This window comes from Diabrotica undecimpunctata, chromosome 5 (genome assembly GCF_040954645.1).
Source record: "Diabrotica undecimpunctata isolate CICGRU chromosome 5, icDiaUnde3, whole genome shotgun sequence".
NCBI classification, from domain to species: domain Eukaryota; kingdom Metazoa; phylum Arthropoda; class Insecta; order Coleoptera; family Chrysomelidae; genus Diabrotica; species Diabrotica undecimpunctata.
In genome coordinates this window covers 152,780,763-152,807,245 of record NC_092807.1, presented here as the reverse complement: position 1 = coordinate 152,807,245, position 26,483 = coordinate 152,780,763, and the positions used below count along the sequence as shown (strand labels likewise).

The 26,483-nt window shown below is 33.2% G+C and overlaps 1 protein-coding gene across 2 annotated transcripts in view; it reads right to left on the bottom strand.

The window, feature by feature from the left end:
• The window catches only part of LOC140442012 (sodium channel protein 60E-like), a 285,972-nt gene that overhangs the window by 251,915 nt on the left and 7,574 nt on the right, over positions 1–26,483 (bottom strand). For both annotated transcript variants that reach the window (XM_072533045.1, XM_072533046.1), the window contains exons 2-3: positions 11,412–11,620; positions 9,352–9,572 (exon numbers count right to left, since the gene is read on the bottom strand). In XM_072533045.1, coding sequence (XP_072389146.1) covers positions 9,352–9,572; positions 11,412–11,620 — 430 coding nt within the window. The remainder of the gene's footprint in view (positions 1–9,351; positions 9,573–11,411; positions 11,621–26,483) is intronic.

Genomic DNA, 26,483 nt, shown 5'->3' with positions numbered 1-26,483 from the left:
ATTGTTGCAGAACAATTATTTTTTCCAAATTTCCAAATTTATCTTAAAATTAATATTTTAATTGTTATTATATTGAAAGAAACAAAACACAAAAGATCTAAAATCCTGGATATAATAACATATTTAGGTTTATAATAACATGAACCAATAAATTTTATCTACTACCAACAAAGGAATTTTCTGGAAAAATCTCGAACAATCAATTGGCTATAAAAACTATACATAATCTTCGAAGGAAACCTGTATGGAATTCCTTTTTGTGTAATAAAGGGGAACGGCTGCTAAAATTGAGATACAGTGGCGGGCATTTTTATATATTGTTTTTATAACTATACTAACAATCTAATAAAAGATATAATACAAAATAACTGCAATATGAAAGTACTGAAAGCAAAAAACTCAAGCGGCATAGCAAAAATCATGGAAATAAAAAATGAGAAAAACGTCACCGTCCGAGACAGAAAGACAATAAGCGAGGCCATTGAAAAATTCTACACTAAATTATTCTCGGTAAATACACAACCCCAACAACGACGTACTGAACGAACAATAATTAACACCGGCTCAGAAGAAATACCGGACATAACCGACTATGAAATAAGAATGGCCCTAAATCAACTAAAAACAAATAAATGTCCGGGAGAGGATAAATTTACAGTTAAAGTGTTGAAAATTGGTGGCAGAAAAATCAAATAGGTATTAAATATTTTATTTAATAAAGTAATTGATAAAGGAAATATTCCTCAAGAATGGTACAACTCCGAAGTCATTCTACTATTGAAGAAAGGAGAGAAAGCAAACATCGAGAATTACCTACCAATATCCTTGCTATCACATCTGTATAAATTACAAACTAAAAACATTACCAACCGCCTAACACATAAGCTCGATTTCTATCAACCTATCGAGCAGGCTGGATTCAGAAAACATTTTAGTACCATAGACCACTTGCACACCGTAAGAACACTGATAGAAAAATGCACCGAGTATAATGTTCCAATTCATATGGCGTTCATCGATTTCCATAAAGCATTCGATTCCATCGAATTATAGGCAGTGCTTGAATCTCTAGAAAATGCACGTATAGATTCAAGATACACTAACATAATTAAAAACATATATGAAAATGCCACCATGCAAAAAAAGCTGGACGAAAGCACAAAAACTAGTCCCATAAGACTATAACGGGGAGTAAGACAAGGAGACACCATCTCTCCCAAACTATTTACCCTTTTTCTAGAAGACATTTTTAAGAAACTATAGTGTATTTTTATGTATGAGAGAGTAATAAAACAATAAATTATGTATGCAAATCCCTAAACTGTTGATACGGGTGACTCAATGAAAAACAGATATTTGTCAACAAGTTTACAGAAGTATATAGGAAAACAATTTTAAATTGAGTATGACCACCAGGTATAAAGGTTGGAGCAGAATAGAATACAATAGTTGGGAGGCTTACTAATCCCTAAATAAGGTTGCCAGTGTCGGAGTGATGGAGGTTAACAGGTACTAATGAATTTGCAAGAAATGTAAGATGTTTATTTTATTGGTTATATATAACCAATAAAAGTTTAATAAGTACCTACCTATTTGCAAAATAAAGTTTAATTCTTTAGATAAAATAAAACGTTTTATTTTATCTATTTGCAAAATAAAGTTTAATTATTTGCCTATTTGCAAAATAAAGTTTAATTCTTTAGATAAAATAAAACGTTTTATTTTATCTGAAATGAGTGCATTCCACGAAGTAAGGGTTTCAACAATCAAACATTTAATTCTTTAATTCCAGGAATCTACGACAGTAATTGACTAGATAATTACCTTCTAAACTTATTCCACAGAAAATGTGATAGTGGGTTTTTCCATTTTGTATATAGGAAGGTCCAAGTGGCGTATTCAAAATTCTTAACAGTTCACTAAAAGTAGGTACTTTAGTTGCAAGGTGCAGTTTATTGTGTATACTAGTGTTATGGAAAATTTGGAAGTGCCGTGTAAACGCCGAAAAATTGGTCTTCTAACAGTTAATGAAAAAACATTAATATTTAATTGTTTTAAATCATTTACAGACAAACGTTTATGTGAAAGTGTTGATGAGACCGTTGAGTTAGTTAGCAGTACACTTGGTGTTGGGAAATCTAAGATTTACAGAGTTATTAAAGAAGAGAAATGTGGTAGTTTTCAAATGCCACGTAATGCTCCAGGGAAATCAAAATTTCAAATAGAATATCATTTTAAAGAAGGACTTCGACGGAAAGTGCATGAATTCTTCTTTAGACAAGAATTTCCAACATTGGATAAAGTTCTTGTCTCAGTTCGAGATGATAAGGATTACCCAGAAATGAGTCGAAGTACGTTATGGAAACTTTTAAAAGAAATAGGCTTCCGCTGGAAAAAGAATCCCAGAAAGTCTATTTTATTAGAAAGAAGCGATATTGTCATATGGAGAAGACATTTTCTAAGAACCATAAAGGAAATGAGAAACCAAAAAAGGAAAATATTTTATATTGATGAAACATGGATCAACGAGGGTCATACACCAAATAAATTTTGGCAGGATGAAACTGTTACAAGTCAAAGGCACGCTTTTGTAAATAACTTATCTACTGGTTTAAACCCACCATCAGGAAAGGGACGCAGGCTGATAATAGTACACATTGGCAGTTCAGACGGTTTTGTTGAAGGTGGTTTATTAACTTTTGAATCAACTCGTACCGGTGACTACCATGAAGACATGAACGCTGATGTCTTTCAAGAATGGTTCGAACAACTGATAGATCTTCTTCCTAAGAACTGTGTAATAGTAATGGATAATGCAAGTTATCACTCCAGACTTATAGAAGGACTGCCCACAACCAAGTGGTAAAAAAAAATGCAGAATTGGCTGAGTTCAAAAAATATTACGTACCATCCCGGATCTATAAGAAAGGAACTTTATTCGTTGTGTGCCCTTGATAAATCAAGGCCCTAAATCAAGTATATTAAATTTCCGTAAAGTCGTTTGAGGATAAATGATTAAAAAAACAAATTCAAAAAATTAATAATAGCTACTGGTGAAAGGTAAAACTATTTCATTTAAATCTCAGTAGAATGTAACAAGCAACGACAATTGTTTTTTATAGCCTCTCTAATTGTCCCCTAATATACTCATTTAAAACATTGTATTATAAAGTTTTTTATACAACGGGGTAATTTTTTCTGTAGTTCGTTATCGTTACGCCAACGACTCGAAATTTCCTTACAATGATATTTCGAATTTGGACACCGCATACGACACGCGATAAAGGACGATGGAATAATCTGGTGATTTGTTCAAGAATAATGGCCTCGTAATGGGATTTAAGCTGTTTTTCCTTCGTAGGAAAACTGTAGGGAGAAGTTAGCATAAAAGAGATTAAATAAGATTGTTTTTAGTTGTTTAGCAGCGACTTTCGCAAAAGAGAATCCAGGCGAGGTAAATAGGGTTATAGATCTTATCAGAAGCTATTTAAAAGGGGATATTTTGTTGTTGAAAGGTATGAACTAGATTTCCAAACGACAAAGCATATATAAAATGTTGTTTAAAATATAAAGAAATTTTATTACTCATATTATGTATTAACCTTTGCAATTTTACCATATATTTATCCTTTCAATCCCACTTTTTATTTTCGAATCACGTACACGCTACATCAGAAGTCTGGATCAGGGGCAATTCTTATAAAAAAATCGTTAAAAAAAATATAAAAGACTCTGTGTACACTTCCCGTCATATAAAACTGGTACATTTTTTTTTAATGTAAAACTGTGTTCGGATTCGACACAATGGTTCGTGAATCAATTCGTTGTTGCCATCACAGATAACAGAATTATACTAAATCTAAATAAAAAAAATAACGTTCAAAAATGTATAAAGTTTTTAGATCACTAACAACAAAAAACCGTATCTAATAAATTTAGTAACCAGAGAGACGGTTGAGTTAATATCCAAAATGTTTGAAGGATCTTTAAACGTAGGGTATTGGCACAGAGATGATTGGAATGCATCTACTGTAATTTTATACTTTTATACTTTATACTGCATTTTGTATTAATTTCAAATTAAATTTTTAAATTTTTCCAGTGTGTTTATTTATTCTGGTATCCCACAACCCAATACAATTTTATGTTACACTTTACGAGAAACCAATCACACCTCTGGATTTTTGAAATTAAACATATTAATTTAAAGTCATGTTTAGATTTATTATCTGTCAATATTTTTTAATTGAAATATTTTCTAAATTATAATAAAACACGAATGAATGTATGGGTACTTCAATGAAATGTTGGAAAATTAACAGAATTTTTTGGGATGCAGTGATGCAGGGATGGTTTGATATTAGAATGACACATGTGACAAGATCAACTTACACAACTTGAAAAACACGATTTTCGGTTATAAGAATTGTACCAGTTTTTTATGACGCGAACGGTACATCTCTGAAAGAATTCTGACAATAACTGTCACATTGTCCGGCATCGAAACAATAGTTGTTGAAGTCTACGTGCCAACAGACGATTCAAATCAACAAGTTAAAGATACCTTTATGAATAGTTATGCAACATTTGTGATAAAATAAAAAGTCATCAAAAAATAATACTGTTAGGAGACCTAAATGCCAGAGTAGATTCTCAAATAGACGATGACGTGGTGTGACGGCACGGAGAAATAGTTAAAAATGGTTCAGGGGACAGCTTAATTGAGTTCTGTCAACTTTTTGGTTTAAAAATAATGAATACCCAATTCCAACATACAGATATTCATAAATACACTTGCGAACAACCTTCACTCCAACAGAAGTCGATCATAGACTATACAATAATGAAAAAGATATCAAAATTTAAGTGCGAAGACTGCAGAGTAAAAAAGGGATCTAACTGTGGGACAGATCATTAACTTCCTTTTAGCTAATCTTTTGTGGCCCTTTAAATAACTACAAACAGAATACTGAAAGTGAAAAAAACAATACTACACAGTACAAAACGGAGAGATATAAATTGCACCTTTTATTTCAACCAAGTATTAAACATCTTTTTTAATCTAGATTAGAAAAGGAACTAAATGAGATGGAAAGAAATATAGATGTAGAACAAGAATACATCAACTTCTAAACGATAATAAAAAAATTGCTTATGAACAACGAGAAAAAATACCGCAAACCACCATGGATTACAGAAAACGCAAAAGAAGTGATACAAGAAAAAAACAAAATATATAAGAAATGGCTAACAAATAAAACATCTAGCAATAGAGTAACATATCAAAGGAAAAGCGAAAGGCACGCAATCAAATAAAATAAGCAAAAAATAATTTCTGGGAACAAAAATGTGTCCAAGTTGCAAATTTAATTGGTGGTTCTCAGACTACAAAAGCATGGAAAAATATCACTAATCTAAAGAAAAACACCCATAACTCCTTAAGCAACTTAATTCCTATAGAAAATTGGGAAAATCACTAAAAAAATGTACGCCAAGAGTCCAGATTATAATGTATGGGAGACGAATACAGTACGGAGAGACAAACAAATAGTAACATTAGTACTACTAAGAACGAGGTCCGTACTGCGTCAATTAAAATAAAAATCGGGCGATCTCCAGGACCTGAAAATATAGCTGTAGAGTTACTGAAAGCAGGAAGTCCACCCCTAATAGAACGAATAACTTTTCTAATGAATCAATGCTGCAACAAATTAAAGTACCATCTGAATGGAAAACCGCTCACCAAGTGTTCATCTTTAAAAAGGGTAATTGAAAAGATCCTTACTGCTACAGAGGATTAAGTGTCCTACCTACTATCGGGAGATTGTTTGGAAAGATAATAAATGGAAAAATACAAGATGATGTAGGACATCTAATTAGCGAAGACCAAAGTGGATTTACGTCTGGTAGATCTTGCACTGATAACTTGTTTATACTCCAAGAATTAATATAAAAAAAAATAGCGGTTGATACCGAAGTACATCTAGCCTTCATCGACCTAGAAACGACGTATGATACAGTTCCAAGACTTAAATTGTGGCAAGCTTTACAACAACTCTGCATTAGTCCACACCTTTTAGGAATAATCACAGAAGTATACAGTAATACCACGACTTACCTAAGTAAGTTTATTGACGTTTCAATTTCCTCTTCCAAACATTAATGTTTGTATTTTGAGAACGATTTCCGAAGTGGAAATTAAAACGTCAATAAACTTTAACCTTTAACTACTTTAACCGTTAATTGTGGCTTATTCCCATTTAAATAGTAATTAGTATAATTTTTTTGCCGAATATAATATAAATTCATATAAGGTTGAATGCTCGAATAAATGAACTTCGATAAAAAAAGGCAGATATCGAGCATAGTTTTATTAATTAAATCTTGCCCAAGTACTTTCGCTTCCTAGAGCATCTTCGGGTGCATTTCGTCAATTTTGGCCTATCCAACAATTATAGAATATCATAAACATGTTTATGATATTTTTGACATGACTGTTTATGACATTCTTTAATTGTTGGATAGGCCAAAATTGACGAAATGCCTCTGAAGATGCTCTAGGAAGAGAAAGAATATAATATAGATTTCTTTACTAACTCAGTGGACGGGATCGGTAAATACACATCAAAGGTTGAAGTTCTGGTGGAGTAGTCATGATTAGATCTTACTGAAAAAGCTTGTAGGTGTTTACGAATTAAGCAAACAGTTTCTAAAATATACAGGGTGTTTCAAAAAGGTATGTCATAAATTAAATCACGCATTCCGGGGACAAAAATAAATTAATTGCATCCAACTTACCTTAGTACAAAAGTATACTTAAAAAAGTTAGAGCTCTTTAAAGTTACAGAATAAAAATTGTTTTTTTGCATTATCTCCTAAACTACTTGACATTTTGTAATGAAAATGGACAAGTTACTTTCTTGTTCTGAAAGCATTTTTCATACAAAAGAAACAACAAAATCTAAGCGCACAGAAAAGTTTTAAGGGGGTAAGTAAATTTTAATTTTGGGTAAGTTGGATCAGATTAAATTATGTTTTCAATAAACTATCGCGAATATCGTAGGTGAATGTCAAGGAAATAGTGCAGCAGCCGCAAGGCGTTATGCAGTAAAATACCCCAAACGAAATACACCCGATAGACGAGTATTTCTGACCATTGATCGTCGTTTACAGGAGACGGGTACATTCCAACCGCAAGTTTCTGGCAATAGTGGTCGTCTAATAATGGATGCAACTGATGAAGACATTTTAGAAATCATTGAAGAAGTCCCTGGAACAAGTACAACGGTAATAGCTGCTCAACTAAATGTTCCTCACGTACGGGTTTGAAGGCGTTTAAAGGATCAGCTGCTTAAACACTATCACTTAACAACAGTTCAAGAGTTATTGGTTGAAGATTATCCTAAAAGGATTGGATTTTACGATTAGTTGTTAATGGAAAACACTCGAAATGTAAATATTATTAGAAATATTTTGTTTACCGACGAGGCTACCTTCAGTAGAAATGAAATAGTTAACGAAGAAAATCCTCACGCCAAAAAAAACGACTCATCACCAAAGGACTTTCAAAGTTAATGTTTGGGCGCTAATTGTGAATAACAATTTAATAGGCCCACTATTTCTTGTGAATATGCAATAGGGCAAAATATGTGGTTTCTACAAGATGGCGCTCCACCGCATTACAGTAATGAAGTCCGGGAATACCTTTGCAGGCAGTATCCTGGTCGGTGGATTGGAAGGAGTCCTGACGCACCTATTTCTTGGCCACCCAGAAGTCTAGGTCTTAACCACATGGACTTTTGCTTTTGGGGGTTTATAAAAGAGAAAATGTATTCTGTAACAATAGAGGACGAACAACAATTGAGGGTTAGAATAATTGAAACTGCAAATCAATTTCGTCAGAAAAATATGATTTTTCAGCGCATTCGGTTTTCCATTAAAACGATACGTGTATTGAAGAAAATGGGGGTCATTTTGAACATTTATTGAATTACTATATTTATAGAGGTTATAGACATTTTTTGTACTTGTCAATTCATTTAAGCCATTTATTTAGTTGTACGTAATTTTTTAAAGGTTAATGAAAAGGGCCGTAACTCAATACAAACTGTTATTTAAAAAAAGTGATAAGAGGCAAAAAAATTTTAAAAATAATGTGTTAAACTTATGATGCCACAAAATTGACCACTCAAAAGTTTGCAGGGATTTAGGGCTGCACACGCCCCTTTAAATTTTTCTGTGCCCTTAGATTTTGTTGTTTCTTATTTATGAAAAATGCTTTCAGAACAAGAAAGTAACGTGTCTATGTTTATTACAAAATGTCAAGTAGTATAGGAGATAATGCAAAAAAAACAATTTTTATTCTGTAAACTTCAAACGGCTGTACCTTTTTTTGTGTACACTTTTGTACTAAGGGATTCAATTAATTTATTTTTGACCCAAAATGCATGATCTAATTTATGACATACCTTTTTGAAACACCCTTTATAGAGGAAACCGGTAAAATCCTGTAATTTTTAAAGTAGCTTTTGCAATGTGTTATTCTCCTGAGCTCAAAAAGATACCGTATTGCTGTTTTTTGTAATTAAAAAATAACATCAGATTGGGCAGCTGTACTAGAACTCCAAAAAGGAAGAACATATCAAAGATGAGACTCGAACAAAGAAAAATTTGTTATTTGAAAGATGCTAAATTGATTTCCTTCGAAACAGATCTTATTGCATAGTAGACTGAGGCTAGTTTCTTACTTAACAAGTCGATATGAAGGGATTTAAGGTTGCTGTCTATAAAAATACCAAGAAATTTTACAGAATTAACGATACGGATCTGGCTGTTATTAACAAGCAAGGGTTGAGGAGTTTCTTTATAGGATAATGCTACTATCTTATCCACGTTACAAGAGAGTAAATTAGAATCGGATCAAGTTTTTATTTTGAGTAGATCAGAAGTTGTAGTTGCATAAAGAGTTGCAATAATAAAGTTCCTCCAGGTGATACTGGTATCATCAGCAAAAAGAAAAATTTTTCATCGATTTTTAAGTTAATTATGTCTTTTATAAAGATAACAAAAAGTAGAGGACCCAATACTGAACTTTGTGGTACTCCACATACAATGCTTTTGTTACTAGAATCAATATGATTTGCTCTAACTAGTTAATTCCTATTTCCCGGGTAAGATGTGAGCCAACTCAAAGAAATAGTTTGTATTATTTGTATTGCTTAAATAAAAGTTGAAGTATTCATTTAATATTAAGACTCAGAAATAATTGGAGGGTGTTCGTACTTTAGACGTGCACTGTATATAAAAACAACATTAAATAATTAATTAAAAGCAATGATTATTTTAACTTACCCGGTAAGATTGATATTGTTTTCAAAGCCCTGAGAACTCGAAATGTTCTGAGCCCAGCAAGGTTCCCCACCTCCATGCCGATCGTAGCATATCCGCTGGTAATTACGATAAAATCCAGCCAATTCCACGGATTTCTCAGATATGTGTATTTATTTAATATAAAACCTTTTGCGATAGCTTTTATTATCATTTCGAGGGTATAAATTGCTAAAAAAATATACCTGAAACAAAAAAAAATGTAATTGGTAAAGTGTAGAATTAAATTTATAGTATAATGCTATCAACTATGTAAAACTTGAGGTATAATTTGTTTAAATAATTTTTAGTCAAACGACAGTCAATATAAATGAAAAGAAAACTTAAGAGTAAGATGTAAGAGTATACAGACAAGCAGAATGTGCAAGCAATCACCGCTTAGTATTAGGAACATTCATATACACGAGAAGACGACAAAAAGACAATATGCATAGAGATGAGGAGAAAACGGGTACATTCCAACCGCAAGTTGCTGCCAATAGTGGTCGTCCAACAATGGACGCAACTGATGAAGACATTTTAGAAATCATTGAAGAAGTCCCTGGAACAAGTACAAGGGTAATAGCTGCTCAACTAAATGTTCCTCACGTACGGGTTTGAAGGCGTTTGAAGGATCAGCTGCGTAAACCCTATCACTTAACAACGGTTCAAGAGTTATTGGTTGAAGATTATCCTAAAAGAATTGGATTTTGCGATTGGTTGTTAATGGAAAACACTCAAAATGTTATTTTATTGGAAATATTGTGTTTACCGACGAGGCTACCTTCAGTAGAAATGGAATAACAAACCATCATAACGAGCACATTTGGGCCGACGAAAATCCTCACGCCAAAAAAACGACTCATCACCAAAGGACTTTCAAAGATAATGTTTGGACAGGAATTGTGGATAACAATCTAATAGGCCTAGTATTTCTTCCCAACAATTTAAATGGTGATAATTATTTGCAGTTCTTGGCAAACGATCTACAAGAGTATTTGGAAGAAGTGAATATTGCAATAAGGCAAAATAAGTAGTTTCTGCAAGATGGCGCTCCACCGCATTACAGTAATGAAGTCCGGGAATACCTTTGCAGGCAGTATCCTGGTCGGTGGATTAAAAGGAGTCCTGACGCACCTATTTCTTGGTCACCCAGAAGTCCAGGTCTTAACCCCATGGACTTTTGCTTTTGGCAATTTATGAAAGAGAAAGTGTATTCTGTAACAATAAAAGACGAACAACAATTAAGGGTTAGAATAATTGAAGCTGCAAATCAATTTCGTCAGAAAAATATGATTTTTCAGCGCACTTGGTTTTCCTTCTTAAAACGATACCGAATATGTATTGAAGAAAATGGCGGTCATTTTGAACATTTATTGTACTTAATATCATATTTATAGAGGATATAGACATTTTTTGTTGTTGTTAATTCATTTAAGCCATTTATTTAGTTGCATGAAATTTTTTAAGGGTTAATGGAAAGGGTCGTAACTCAATAAAAACTGTTTTTTGAAAAAAGTGATAAGAAGCAAGAAAATTTTAAAAATATTATATTAAACTAATGATGCTACAAAATTCATTTGATTTGAACGTACTTAAAAGTTTGGGGGGATTTAGAGCTGCACACCCCCCTTAAAATTTTTCTGTGCGCTTAGATTTTGTTGTTTCTTTTTTGTGAAAAATGCTTTCAGAATAAGAAAGTAACGTGTCCATTTTTATTACAAAATGTTAAGTAGTTTAGTAGATATTGCAAAAAAACAATTTTTATTTTGTAACTTCAAAGGGCTGTAACTTTTTTTTGTGTACACTTTTGTACTAAGGTGAATTGGATTCAATCAATTTATTTTTGTTCGCGGAATGCGTAATTTAATTTATGACATACCTTTTTGAAACACCCTGTAAAGCAATGAAGAACATCTAATTGCAACGAAATAAAAGTGCTATCTTTTTAAAACTTAAACATTTAACAAATTCTAAGAAGTTTATATACGTGTTTAAATATTGATCATTATTTCGTTTCGTAAAAAAAAATTCAATTAACTTACTCGGCTTCTTCAATTGTTTCGGCCATGGCAAGGAAGACGCAGTTGAGCAAAATTGTAGCCATAACCAAATAATCGAAGTACTGATTGGTGCACAGATATATACACGTTTTTCTGAAGGGATTAAACGGACTAAAGTAGAAGAAAGAACTCGTAGCGGTGAATCGATGGATATAGTTTTTTCGAAACCTCTTCGATACCACGCAGAAGGTCTGTAACAAAAAAATAAATGTTATTCCAAAGCATATTTTATTCCAAACTATTAACACATGAAAGTTTAATGCTATTACTATATATATATATATATATATATATATATATATATATATATATATATATATATATATATATATATATATATATATATATATATATAAATTTTCGCTTCCTACCGAGTGGTGTATAAACACACCACTCGCTTCCTTCCACTTCATTTATCCTAATTCTACTGCATGCATATCCATATATTTCCCCATCACTCTGTAATACAAGTCCTAGGTCGTTAAAATTTTTTTTTACAGTCATTTTACCATCCAAAGATATCATTTTATTTGGAGTAGCACCATCTTTAAATCAACAGTCCAAATATAACCGAAGATATGACGGTTGCAAGCAAGCAATTTAATTAAACTCAGCCTGTGAGAGCTTAAGCTCTCTAGCATGTTCACCCCTAAGAATTACGTTCGGGTATAACAATTCATTGGAGCGAGGTGTATTAACTCGTGTAAAACAGTAGTCACTCCACCTCGCTCCAATGCCCCAGAGCATCCCTTTCGCCCCTATAGCACTCTGATGCGCGATAGGGGCACAATTATCAGCCAAATGCTCATGTGGTAGTCCTGGGTAATAGAATTGCAACATGGTTCCCTAACTGATTTTCATTTCAGGGTAGCGTGACGTGCTTTATTTTTGTTATCTTCTTGTGACTTATCTGCGAAACTGAAATTGCTTGCTTGGGTCTCAAGTTTCCGCTCTGGGCTGCGGCTAGTCCGTAGACTTGGTGCTCAAGGAGTTGGGCCCTACGTGTCCGGATTTTTGCGATTTTTGTTAGTTTTTTGTTTTGTTAAACTTGCGCTGATTTTTGTTAGTGTTTTCTAATTTTTTTTGGTAGCCGAGGCCGTTTTTTGGATTTTTTATAATTTTTTTTGGAGGATGTCCTGAAATAAAATCTTAAATTACTAAGACCTACACAGTGTTATTGCGCTTGTCTCCATTGGTAGAGCTACAAACTGTCCTCTTTCTTTATTTCACTATCTCTCTGGGGGTTGTTTTCTCTAGGGTTTGTTTGTTTTATTCTCTCCGGGTATTTTTTATTTTGTTCTCTCTCTAGGGTTTGTTTTTCTCTATAGTGTTTACTTCATTTCATTGTCTCTCTGGATACCTTTTATTTTATTCCACTTTTTGCTGTAAAATACGTTTGTGTTTTCATCGATGGATTGCGTCGTAACTTATGATCTCTCGCAGTATAGAATTAGGGTGATTCTCTGGTTTTGCGAATTTTATACTGGCTTTTTTCTTTATTATTTTAGTCACCGTCATTTGTTGCAGTTCTCTGAATAGGAATCGTTTGGCGACGTATCTTGGAACGTTAACCTCTTTTCTTAAGCTGCTGTTATGAACCGCTTGTATCTTTTTCTTTGTGGTATTAGATACGTGTCCCCCAGCCATGCGAGAGATGCGTACGTTATAGTGTATTTTTATGTATGAGAGAGTAATAAAACAATAAATTATGTATGCAAATCCCTAAACTGTTGATACGGGTGACTCAATGAAAAACAGATATTTGTCAACAAGTTTACAGAAGTATATAGGAAAACAATTTTAAATTGAGTATGACCACCAGGTATAAAGGTTGGAGCAGAATAGAATACAATAGTTGTGAGGATTACTAATCCCTAAATAAGGTTGCCAGTGTCGGAGTGATGGAAGTTAACAGGTACTAATGAATTTGCAAGAAATGTAAGATGTTTATTTTATTGGTTATATATAACCAATAAAAGTGTAATAAGTACCTACCTATTTGCAAAATAATTTAATTCTTTAGATAAAATAAAACGTTTTATTTTATCTATTTGCAAAATAAAGTTTAATTCTTTGCCTATTTGCAAAATAAAGTTTAATTCTTTAGATAAAATAAAACGTTTTATTTTATCTGAAATGAGTGCATTCCACGAAGTAAGGGTTTCAACAATCAAACATTTAATTCTTTAATTCCAGGAATCTACGACAGTAATTGACTAGATAATTACCTTCTAAACTTATTCCACAGAAAATGTGATAGTGGGTTTTTCCATTTTGTATATAGGAAGGTCCAAGTGGCGTATTCAAAATTCTTAACAGTTCACTAAAAGTAGGTACTTCAGTTGCAAGGTGCAGTTTATTGTGTATACTAGTGTTATGGAAAATTTGGAAGTGCCGTGTAAACGCCGAAAAATTGGTCCCCTAACAGTTAATGAAAAAACATTAATATTTAATTGCTTTAAATCATTTACAGACAAACGTTTATGTGAAAGTGTTGATGAGACCGTTGAGTTAGTTAGCAGTACACTTGGTGTTGGGAAATCCACGATTTACAGAGTTATTAAAGAAGAGAAATGTGGTAGTTTTCAAATGCCACGTAATGCTCCAGGGAAACCAAAATTTCAAATAGAATATCATTTTAAAGAAGGACTTTGACGGGAAGTGCATGAATTCTTCTTTAGACAAGAATTTCCAACATTGGATAAAGTTCTTGTCTCAGTTCGAGATGATGAGGACTACCCAGAAATGAGTCGAAGTACGTTATGGAAACTTTTAAAAGAAATAGGCTTCCGCTGGAAAAAGAATCCCAGAAAGTCTATTTTATTAGAAAGAAGCGATATTGTCATATGGAGAAGACATTTTCTAAGAACCATAAAGGAAATGAGAAACCAAAAAAGAAAAATATTTTATCTTGATGAAACATGGATCAACGAGGGTCATACACCAAATAAATTTTGGCAGGATGAAACTGTTACAGGTCAAAGGCACGCTTTTGTAAATAACTTATCTACTGGTTTAAACCCACCATCAGGAAAGGGACGCAGGCTGATAATAGTACACATTGGCAGTTCAGACGGTTTTGTTGAAGGTGGTTTATTAACTTTTGAATCAACTCGTACCGGTGACTACCATGAAGACATAAACGCTGATGTCTTTCAAGAATGGTTCGAACAAATGATAGATCTTCTTCCTAAGAACTGTGTAATAGTAATGGATAATGCAAGTTATCACTCCAGACTTATAGAAGGACTGCCCACAACCAAGTGGTTAAAAAAAGACTTGCAGAATTGGCTGAGTTCAAAAAATATTACGTACCATCCCGGATCTATAAGAAAGGAACTTTATTCGTTGTGTGCCCTTCATAAAGAAAAATTTAAAAAATACGAAATTGATGAAATTGCCAAAAATCGTGGAATGACAGTACTTAGATCCCCACCATATCATTGTGAATTAAACCCGATTGAACTGGTATGGGCACAGATAAAGAGTGAAGTTTCAAGAAAAAATACCACTTTTAAAATTCATGATGTTAAACAGTTGTTTTTGGAGGCAGTAAATAATGTAAAACCTGAAAACTGGGAAAAGGCAGTAAATCACACTATTAAAGAAGAGGAAAAAATGTGGAAGCTGGACAATATTACTGATAAAATGATCGAGCCAGTTATTATAAATCTTGGTTCTGAAAGTTCATCTTCTGAATCTGATTTGGATTTGTAACAAGTAGCTGTAAGTTTTATATTAATATTTTTATTCATCTATTTAACATACCTTAGACGGTTTTAAAAACTCTTTTTCTCTTTTGTAATTTTTAAAAATTAATGTCTTTTTAATGTAGGCCAGTCAGTTCTAATATAGTGTGTGATAAAAGAGGTCACTTTTGTTTACATACACATAACACCTTATAACACTGAAATAATTCATTTATTTTTTACAATTATTCAAAGTAATTTTTCAATTAATCTTGAGCACGCCCATGGAGTGGTCGGAGCTACCAGTTAAAATTATGCTAATTACTCTCTCGTTCATAAAAATAAACTATAGTATCGGTAGTACGATACTATTTATTAACCTCATTTTTGTTTTATCTTCAGTTTATTTTTGACAACAAGTAGTTGATCAAGTCAGAGCGAAGATGATAATATTGGGGGAATTTAACGCTCGAATAGGCAATCAAATAATACCCAAAATTAAGCAAAAACATGACGAGTACGTTAAAAACGAAAATGGAGAATTGATGATAAACTTCTGCACGAATAACGAACTAAGAATAAACAATCCCTTTTTTGACCACAAAGATCAATACAAATATACATTTAATAACACCAATGAACAAAGATCTATGATAGATTATGTTATAACCAACCCGGATATACATCCATCGAAAATAATTGACGTAGGATGCCTCAACTCAGCAGATGTAGGTAGCGACCATAGCCTAGTATGATGTAAAATAAGAATCATCCTGAAATAGTTCTCCCCGAAGAAAGCGGCGCCAACACAAACAAAAAGTCGAAGGACTAAATACGGAATTCACGGAATACAGGAAAAGAATATCAGAGAAAATCGCTGGGAATGAAATATTAAAAAACAATCGAGGAAAGCTGGGAAAAACTAAAAAATAAGATAATTATTTCAGCAACATGATCACTTGGAGAGAGGAAACCTCAAATTTACTAAGATGTAAATTGGAGATGGAAGTTCAGATAATAAAACAAGTTGTTACGAAAGATTTATCCCACATAGGAAAAGTCCATTGGTGAAAAAGATAGTGAAGTTTAAAACGTCAAAAAATTATTATATAGTTGTCAGTTAGTTATATTGTATTGTCATATTAGTGGTGTTAAATAAAGTTAAATTATAAGAAATGTTCACTATTTCAAAGAGAGGCATACTATTTAGGACATATCGTTTCAGTAGAAGGAATTAAAACTGATCCAGAGAAGATTTCAGTTATTAAAGATTGGCCTAAACCAGGAAATAAAAAGGAAATTAGAAGTTTTCTTGGACTCTGTTCATATTACCGAAAATTTATTAAAGATTTTGGCCGCATAGTTAAGCCCCTTTATCGACTAACCGAAAACAACATTGAATTTGACTGCACACCGGATTGTCAAAATGCTTTCATAGATTTAAAAAAACGACTTACAACAGCACCAATTCTAGCATATCCACGAGAAGATGGTAAATTTCTGTTGGATTGTGACGCATCTCAGCATGGTATTGGCGCAGTATTATCACAAGAACAGGAAGGCGAAGAAAAAGTTATTGCATATTTTAGTAAAACAATGGGAAAGACTGAAAAGAATTATTGTGTTACCAGAAAAGAGCTCCTAGCTATTATAAAAGCCCTAGAACATTTTCATACTTTTCTTTATAACAGAAATTTTATAGTTAGAACTGACCATAGCGCTTTACAGTGGCTAATGAATTTTAAGAAGCCAGAGGGACAAGTGGCTCGGTGGTTAGAGAGACTCCAACAGTATAACTTCGACGTAGTACATAGAAAAGGGCGTCTCCATAACAATGCCGATATTCTTTCTAGGCGACCCTGTTTGGAACGACAATGCCAGTACTGTAAAAGACTTGAAGATAAAGAGAACATAACCGAAGAAGTAAGTCTCCAGGTAACCACAGTTATACAAGAAGAAGATAATGATCAGACTTCCCTGGAAAACCTTAAAAAGAGTCAAAAGAAAGATAATGACTTAAAAGTCATACGAGAATGGCTTAAAAATGGAGTAAGACCTATTTGGTAGGAAATAACCAAATACAGTGGAACTATAAAAGCGTACTGGGCTCAATGGGAATCTCTGTATCTTTCCAATGGTCTATTATATCGGAAGTGGGAAAGTCCCGATGGAGTACGTATAGTTCAACAAGTGGTACTGCCGAAATCACACATTAAAAGTGTGTTGCAAGAACTTCATAACAGCCTTTCTGGAGGACATTTTGGAGTCAAAAGAACACTGGCCAGAGTTCGAAACAGATTTTACTGGATCAATTGTCGCCGAGATGTAGAAGATTGGTGTAGGAAATGCGATTTATGTAATGGTAAAAAAGGTCCTAGAACAAGAAGTCGTGGTAAAATGGCACAATATCTTTCCGGAGAGCCTTTTGAACGACTTGCAGTGGATATTCTTGGACCACTTCCGATGACAGAGAGAGGGAACAAGTACTTAATGGTAGCAATGGATTATTTTTCAAAATGGCCTGAAATTGTACCCCTTCCTAATCAAGAAGCGACTACAGTAGCAGAAGCATTTATAACACACGTCGTATCAAGACATGAAGTTCCTTTAGAGTTACATTCTGATCAAGGACGAAATTTTGAATCAGAATTATGGCAAGAATTAATGAAAATCTTGGGTATTAGGAAAACTCGCACTACGCCACTCCATCCTCAATCAGACGGAATGGTCGAAAGACATAATAGAACTGTTTGTCAATACCTTTCAATGTTTGTCTCTGATAATCAAAAAGATTGGGATAGTTTAATTCCTCTATTCCTGTTAGCCTATAGAAGTTCCGAACATGAGGCAACTGGTTATTCTCCATCAATGATGATCACCGGAAGAGAAATGAAGCTTCCTCAAGATCTTATTTTCGGAAGATTGCCTCCCTGCGAAGAAGAACGTTCATTCCCGACCTACATTGAAAATTTGAAAGAAAAATTAGAAAAAGTCTACGAATTTGCTCGTAAAAGTTTAAAGCTTCAAAGTGATAAAGCCAAGGCCAGGCTCGACATACATGCTACTGGTACAACTTTCGCAAGAGGTGACCCAGTATGGTTATACAATCCCACACGTAAGAAAGGACTTTGTCCGAAACTTCAACGAAACTGGGAAGGTCCATACACCGTCCTGCAGAAAATAAATGATCTAATCTATCGCATCCAGTTTTCAGCTAGAAGTAAACCCAAGGTAGTTCATATCGAGAGACTAGCTCCATACCATGGAACTGATCCACCTCGTTGGCTTCAATCGATTCCCGATAGTCCAGTTATTCGAGGCGAATAACTATAAAAGAGGAAGCAGTGTTACGAAAGATTTATCCCACATAGGAAAAGTCCATTGGTGAAAAAGATAGTGAAGTTTAAAACTTCAAAAAATTATTATATAGTTGTCAGTTAGTTATATTGTATTGTCATATTGTTGGTGTTAAATAAAGTTAATTTTGAAGAAGTGTAACAAAGTGATGGAGTTTAAATATCTAGGAATCACCTTATCTAGCTACGGAAGGCTCAAAACGGAAGTGGAATATCCAGTGAATAGAGCAAACGGAGCCGCAGGCTGTCTGAATTAAACAATATGGAGAAATAAAAATATCGGAAAAGAAACGAAAGGCAGAATTTACAAAACAGTCAATAGACCAATAATGACATACGCGGCAGAAACACGACCTGACACAGGGAGGACAAAAATGATGTTAGAAACAGCAGATATGAAAACACTTAGAAAAATTGATGGTAAGACACAATGGGACAGAGCTAGAAGTACAGATATACGACGTAGATGCAAGATGAAGAACATCAAGAACTGATTAAGAAATAGAAGAGTAGAATGGAACGATAATATAATCCGAATGACAACAAAAGACAATAGAAACACGATCAGTAGGAAGACCACGAAAACGATGGAACGACAACTTACTGGGGGCACATTGAAAAACAGACAAAGTCATGTCTATATAAAAAGAAGAAGAAAAAATTCATTTTTTTACTTGCGAGTGCTCTTATTGTCGCTTTTGCTATGTTTGCTTTTTGTATTTTAGCGTCTACGTGTTTTGTAAATGTGAGTACTTTGTCCATTATGACTCACATGTATTCAGCTTCGCTTTTCCATTCGATGGAGTTTTCTTGCACTATTAGTTGTTCCTGGCTATTGATGTTTTATTTGAAGAGCACTGCTTGCGTTTTTTTCGGAGTTTATAGCGATTTTCCATTGTAAACTCAATTCTTCGTTGTTTTCCATCTTCCGGCAGCAGGTTATTAACTGCAATGTCTATATTTCTATGTCTGGCTGCTATCGTTGTATCATTGGCATTAAGGCTGAGTAAGGTTCCAGGTGTCTTTAACTTAAAACTATTAAGGAGTAAGCTTTAGATTGTAGGCTTTTATGTCCATTATTAAAGAAAAGACGATGCGGCAAACTGGAAATAGAAAATAGCAGAGTTACGATCGTGGTTGCATCATCTTTAATAATGTCTGTGACAGTAGCAGAAGAAACGTCACTAAGAAATGCTACCAGACTTATAAGAAACCAAAACGATGTAATATTATCTACTAAAATTAAAACTAGAGAATAGCCTAATAACTCTATTATGTTTTAATTCAATTATCTCAACTGGAATCCTCAATTTATATCTCTGCGAATATTTCTCCTAATTCATTATCATTAAAATTTAACTGTTGGCCTAATTAGTGTTTGACCGTTGTCAGAACTTATATTTCCATAATTTTGTAGAGTCCTCGTAAACACGAAATCATTGTTTGGAATTATTCACCACAATTTTCAAGTTCCTGAACCCTACGCATTGCGGTCAGCTCAAATACACCCGAAAGCGGTTTATATACAAGCAACAGTTATCTGAACGTTAGAAAGCATATGCAACAGGCTAAAACATCTTGATAGAGTCTGACCCAGATCAATCCGTGAGATGTAGGATTTATTAGGTAAATTTCAGTAAATTCGTACAAGTTTAAACGTAAAATTCGAGTTATGTTTGGAAGATCGAATCACAGATGAGTTTATGAGAAATTTACTAAATGGAAAGGAATAAATTTTACATAGTATATACAGTAATGAGTGCCTTACCACCCGGCTTTTTAACGTAAGAGATAGAAAACACAGTTACATTGTAAAATAAAAAGAGATGAAACTCGTAGAGGTGAGAAATAATCGATAGAAACCTATAATTTACATTACATTACATTACCAATATCGATAGTCTCACACCTTTAGACGATAGGTTCGAGCTAAATCACCTCGGTCATAATTATTATGTGTAACGTTGTATGTGTGATGTATTTCCATTTTTTAATTTAGCATAAAGTAAAAACTGATTGACCAAAATAAAGCAAAAATGTGAATAAAATAATTTAATTAATAGTGATTATTGAATCTAAAGTTTTAAATTATTAACCAAGAATAATTTCTACTATGATCTGAACAGCAGCAGAACAATAACGCAAACTGTCACTAAATAATAATAAAAGTCTGGTGGATCAGAGTTCAAGGCACGATGTTCTTATCCAGGCGCTCAGGGTTCGAATCCAACATGGACGTTTTACTTTTTTAAAAATTAAAATTTGAAATTATGCAGATATTATATCGTTTTGCTTTAAATCACTAAACATTTATTTCAGCCTTTATTAGAAGTGTTTATAGTAAAACATAAAAATCTTATTGAAAAAACAATGTACTTTCGAAAATAAAGTAAAAATTCTTCAAACATAAAAGAACGTTCTAAATAAATGTACTTACAAAAAAATGTTTAAATAGGTAGAAATTCTATAAAAATATTCTAAATAAACGTATTTTATTCTAATGAAATGTATTTACAAAAAATGTTTGAATAAGCCTCCATTTGTAGCAGAACAATAACCCAATCTATTATAAAAGTTTCGTCTAACATTAGTTAATGTTTCTGGACTAATACCTCTCATTGAATCAAAGATCTTTTCTCTTAATTCTTGGAGAGAATTAGGCCTATCGTGTTCAATCCGATATAGTTTTAACTTGATATATCCCTACTTAAAAAAGTCATAAGGTGCAAGATCAGGTGATCTTGCAAGCCAAAAAATATCTCCGTGGCCACTAATCAATCGATTAGGAAAAGTCGCACTGAGATATTCACTGACGATGCGAGAATTGTGTGCAGGACAACAATCGTGTTGAAACCATATGGAATCGAAAGGTATTGGTAAATTACGAAGGGCTGGGACAATTTGATTTTGCAGAAGTTTTTCCGCCCGGTCAACATACCGTCTATAAAAAATGGACCAATAACATGATTCCTATTATGCCTCCCCAAATATTTACTTTTCGAGGACGCTGGGTACGAGCGACATAAATCTGACGAGGATTTTCTCGAGACCAATACCGCCATTCATTGAATTGTGACGGCCATGCAACGAAAACGTACATTCATCGATGAACAAAACGTTCTCTAAAAACTGTTCATCTTGATGTGACATTTCCATTGCAGTTTGATAAAATTCTAAGCGTCTATATTAATCCCCAGGGAATTGTTCGTTGGATTTATGAAGTTTATAGGGACGGTATCCATGTCTTTTCAAAATTTTACCTACTCTAAATCTTGAAATTCCATATTGTTCTCCAAGACGAGATGTTGATCGGGTAGGATTTTGCTCAATAATTGCACAAATCAAACTGTTCCTGAGTTCCAAATCTGGATTTATCTCCTTTCGTCTACGAACACCTCTTGGAGCGAACACTGTTCTATAAGTAAAAAAAATTACGGATGGTAGACTGAATTGTTGATCGTGCTGGAGCCGGCCTGTTTGGAAACATATTTACAAATTGTTGTCTAATCATGTTGTCTGATAATCCATTCACATGCCAGACAACAATTTGCACTTTTTCCTGGACCGTTAAAACCATTTTTACGAATTGTTTTTTCAATAAAACGTTCCTGTTTACCGTGCAAAAACACTTCTCGGTATGTTATTATTTGATGGCTGAAGGCTTGATGATTTGGTTAGCTGTAAAGCAGGCAGCTGTTCGCGCGCATTCATTCCAATGTTGTCAATTGTTTTGAAAATCATTACCTGTACAGAGGAATTGATATTATCACTGAGAATTTAGTGATGGATTTGACATTAAACAGTCTTCACCGGATTATTTTGCATTTACAACTGAAGACTGTAAAACTGGAATTTAATTTAAATTATTTTGTATTTCTAGTTTATAACAATGGAATAAGAATAAATTGTAAATAATGAGTTTTTGAAAACTTGTTACCTAATATGTATCATATTTTTTATTATTTTTTGATTGAATAAAACAAAAATTTTATCCTTGGTGTGAATTGAACCCCAACCTTCTTGTCAATAGACCACGTCTCTAACTATTACACCAATTTAACATACAAAAATTGTTTTCGAAAAGAACATACCTACCTTTAGTGTCGTCAAATATTTCAGTTAAGTTATTTTTATTATTAACTAACTTAAAGATTTATAATTTAAAATCGCTACTAATTAATGTTTTTTTACTATAATATATCTTAATTTATTCAATCATTTATTCTTACATCAGAAATTATTAAAATAAAATATTTTCGAGGTCATCCGTATAATTATGACTGAAGTCAAATAGACACGTCTAATAACTAGCCTTATCTCGTACTATCTCACAACTTAATTTATCTTCTATCCTTTCCGCTATTTTGCCAGGTGGTAAGACACTCATCACTGTATATTATAATGTTACCAAAATAACGTACATATACACTTAAATAAGAGAGAAGTTCTTCAGTATAATAACAAACTTAAAAACGTTCAGAGAGGTAGACATATACTCATTTTTTGCTTAGAATTAACCCTCCGGCGGGGGCATTATTGGTCATGTATGCAGCATTTTTACTAATTTAAAGATTAAGTAAAGTGTTATTAGTTACATCCGCTTTTCGTTGCCGCTATTCTCAAATGACTATATTAGGCTACTTACGACACACACACCGAGTCGGTATATGATTTATTTAGTTGTGTGTTATTATGAAGTAATAGGTGTTAAATTTACTGCATTTCCGTGCCGCAGTGCGTCCGACAATGTAAATAAAATAAGTTTTTATGTTTATTGTTTTTATGTTTACTTTTCAATTGGTAAAATGGTTTTTTTGTGATAAAAGGTAGTTTAAAGTCTTATTAAGGGTGTTTTTTTAGAGGTATAGAAAGGTGATTTCGTAACATTTTTTTAACTGTTGGTCATTTGGACAGCTGTCAAGTGATTTATGTTAAGTTGGTTTGGAATTTTAGCATGAACAGACATGACGCCTGAACAACGCTTCCAAATTGTACAAATTTATTTTGAAAAATAATACGTGTTCGAAATACGTATCGCGGACTACGTCCATTTTATGGTCAACATAATAGTCGATCAGAGCAAATAATTCGATTAACAATGGAACGTTTTTCCACCACATTTACTCTAAATGACAATATTCAGTTGTTGCTTCTGTAGAGCGTAGCATTCAGGAAGACCCGAATCAGTCTATCTGTTATTGTGCACAGCGATACGTGTCCTTCGACTTTATGGAAGATTTTGCATAAAGATCTTGCTTTGCGTGTTTAAAAAATCCAACTTGAATGAGCATGAATTAAAGGTACATCATCACCTAGCAAGGCGTAGATTCGGTGAGTGGCTCCAAAACGAGATTGCAACGGGACGTCAACAAACAAAACTACCCTATTTGGAGTTAGATAATTCTCATATCTATGTTTAGAAACCATTACATCCAGAAAAACAGACTGTTTGGTGTGCTTTATGGTCCGGTGGAATCATTGGACCGTACTTCTTTAAAAACAATGCTGGCCAGAACGTTACACTCAATGCTGACAGTTAGAGAGCCGTGATTACTGTCTTTTTCATTCCCCAATTGAAGAACCATAATGTTCAGGAGCTCTGGTTTCAATAAGACGGTGCAACATGTCACACAACTCGTGCCCCAATTGATTTATTAAAGGAAACGTTTAATAATAGCATTGTTTCACGTTTCAGACCGTGAATTGGTCTCTAAGATCGCGCGATTTAACACTCCTAGACTATTTTATGTGGGGATATTTGAAGTTGCTAGTCTACACTGATGAAGCGTGAAACGATTGAGCACATGAAGAATTATTTCCGATATACAGCGACAAATATTGAAAAAAGTGATCGAAAATTAGATCTTCAGATATCTTCTTCATATCTATCTATATAAATAGCTATGACGACCGTTCACACTGTAAGCTCAGTAAAATAACTTCGCCATCTAGGAAAGTAATATGAACTACCATATTTTAATCATATTTTGTTCTTGAAACGATAAATTTAATAAATAATACTGTATTAATTATATATTAATATAATTAATATTTAATTTTAATAATATTTTTAAGGTAGAATTTATTATAAAATAATTTAAAGCTTTACGTTAATTTAGATGTAAAACCTAGCGCCATCTAGGAAAGAAAAGCTAAACTGCTGACATCTGACATTTCTGATATCTGATAATTAACTATAGGAATAATTGTGGACCATCGCAAGGATAACTAATCCAAGGAAGCGATAGACTTTTCACTAAAAATATAGTTTTTAAAAATGTTTTGTAAGGTTCTTCTTCTTTTTGTGTAGACATAACTCTGTCTGTTTTTAAATGTGTTTAAAAGTGCAATTTTATGCAATATTAATTAAACAAATATTCCGAAATTAAAATGAGTTGTTAGTTGTTACGAATGAGTAAATCAATGATTTAAAGTCATTTTTATTTTACATTTTTGTTTTATTCCTGCATATGATCTGCTTTTCATGCATGCTACGTACAAAGTACAACGAACTTGCTCGTGTGAGTGGGTTTACACCCGTGGATGGGTTTACGCTTACTCCGAATTAAGAAATTATTGGAGAAGAATATGAGAAATTTACTCCCTTTTACTAGAACAATTAGAGGGAGTAAGAAAAAATTGGAGAGAGTCAGACAAAAGTAGAGTGACTGTAAATGGCAGTTGGTTGGATCCCCGTTGCAGTGCGACGGGCAAAATCACTAGTTTAAATTATAATGCCAGAAGATTATCTTTTGAATAAAGTCAAATTTATGTAAATGGGTAAAAACTATCTGTAAAAAAACACCCTTTAGATAGTTGTACTAAAGTATTCATTCTATATAATGGCTATACACCCCAGCGTGGAGTTAAACCGCGAATGCTTTCTAGATCCTATTCCTTGGGTGGATCAGTCCCTTTTGTTTATGTTATCTTCTTGACAATATCTCTCCATTTTTTCTGTCTCTAGTTTTTCCTCTCCATTCTCTGACTCCTGCCCTTTGGAGGTCTTCTTCAACTTTTTGCAGCCACCTTGATCTTGCTCTTCCCCTTTTCTGTCTTTCTCCTGGATTCCATTCTATCATTGCGTATGTCACTGCCTCATCTCCTGCTCGCCAAGTCTAACTCTGCATTGCTTTATTTTAGTCACGATGTCTTCCTTAAGTTCTTCCTTAATCTCTGCATTTGTTCTGCTGCTATATTTATTTTGCTCTGTTCTGATTGGTCTTATAATCTCTCTGTGGTTCTTATAATCTTTCTCTCTGCTATTCTTAAGTCTTCTTTATCTTTTTTAACCATCGTCATTGTTTCTCCTGCATATATTAATATTGGCCCAATTATGGTGTTATAAATGTTCATCTTAGTTTTCTTAGTCAGTGTTTTGCTTTAAAGTAATCTTTTGTTTGTAAAATTAGCTTTATTCGCTGCTAATATTTTTTCTTTTATTTCGGACTTCCTTTCTCCGGATTTGCTTATTGTAACTCCTAGGTATTTGAAGTATTCAACTTCTTTAAACTCTGAACTTCCTATTTTGATTTTTTCTTTCATTGGCTTTTTGCCTAATCTTAATATTTATGTTTCTTCTTGATTTATCTTAGTCCCATTACCTCCCCTTTCTCTCTTATTTCTTTTTGCATTCCTTTCATTATTTTCCTGTTCCTTGCAATAATAGCAATATCGTCTGCATATGTAATTATATGACCACCTCTTGTTCTGAGATTTCCTTTATTTATATTTCGTCTTACATATTCTAATGCTAGATTTAATAGCGTTTTTGATAAGGCATTTCCTTGTTTCATCCCTTTATTTATACTGAATTCCTCTGTCTCTCCTCTTTGTGTTTTTATGTTTATTTTTGTAGTTCTCGTTGTCATTTCTATTAATTTTCTGAGTTTATGTGGAATTTTTAATTGAATCAAATGCCTGTTTGAAGTCTATAATTATCATTTTCAATTCTAATTTATATTCGTTTGCTTTTTCCATTATTTGTTTTATTGTGTGTATTACATCTA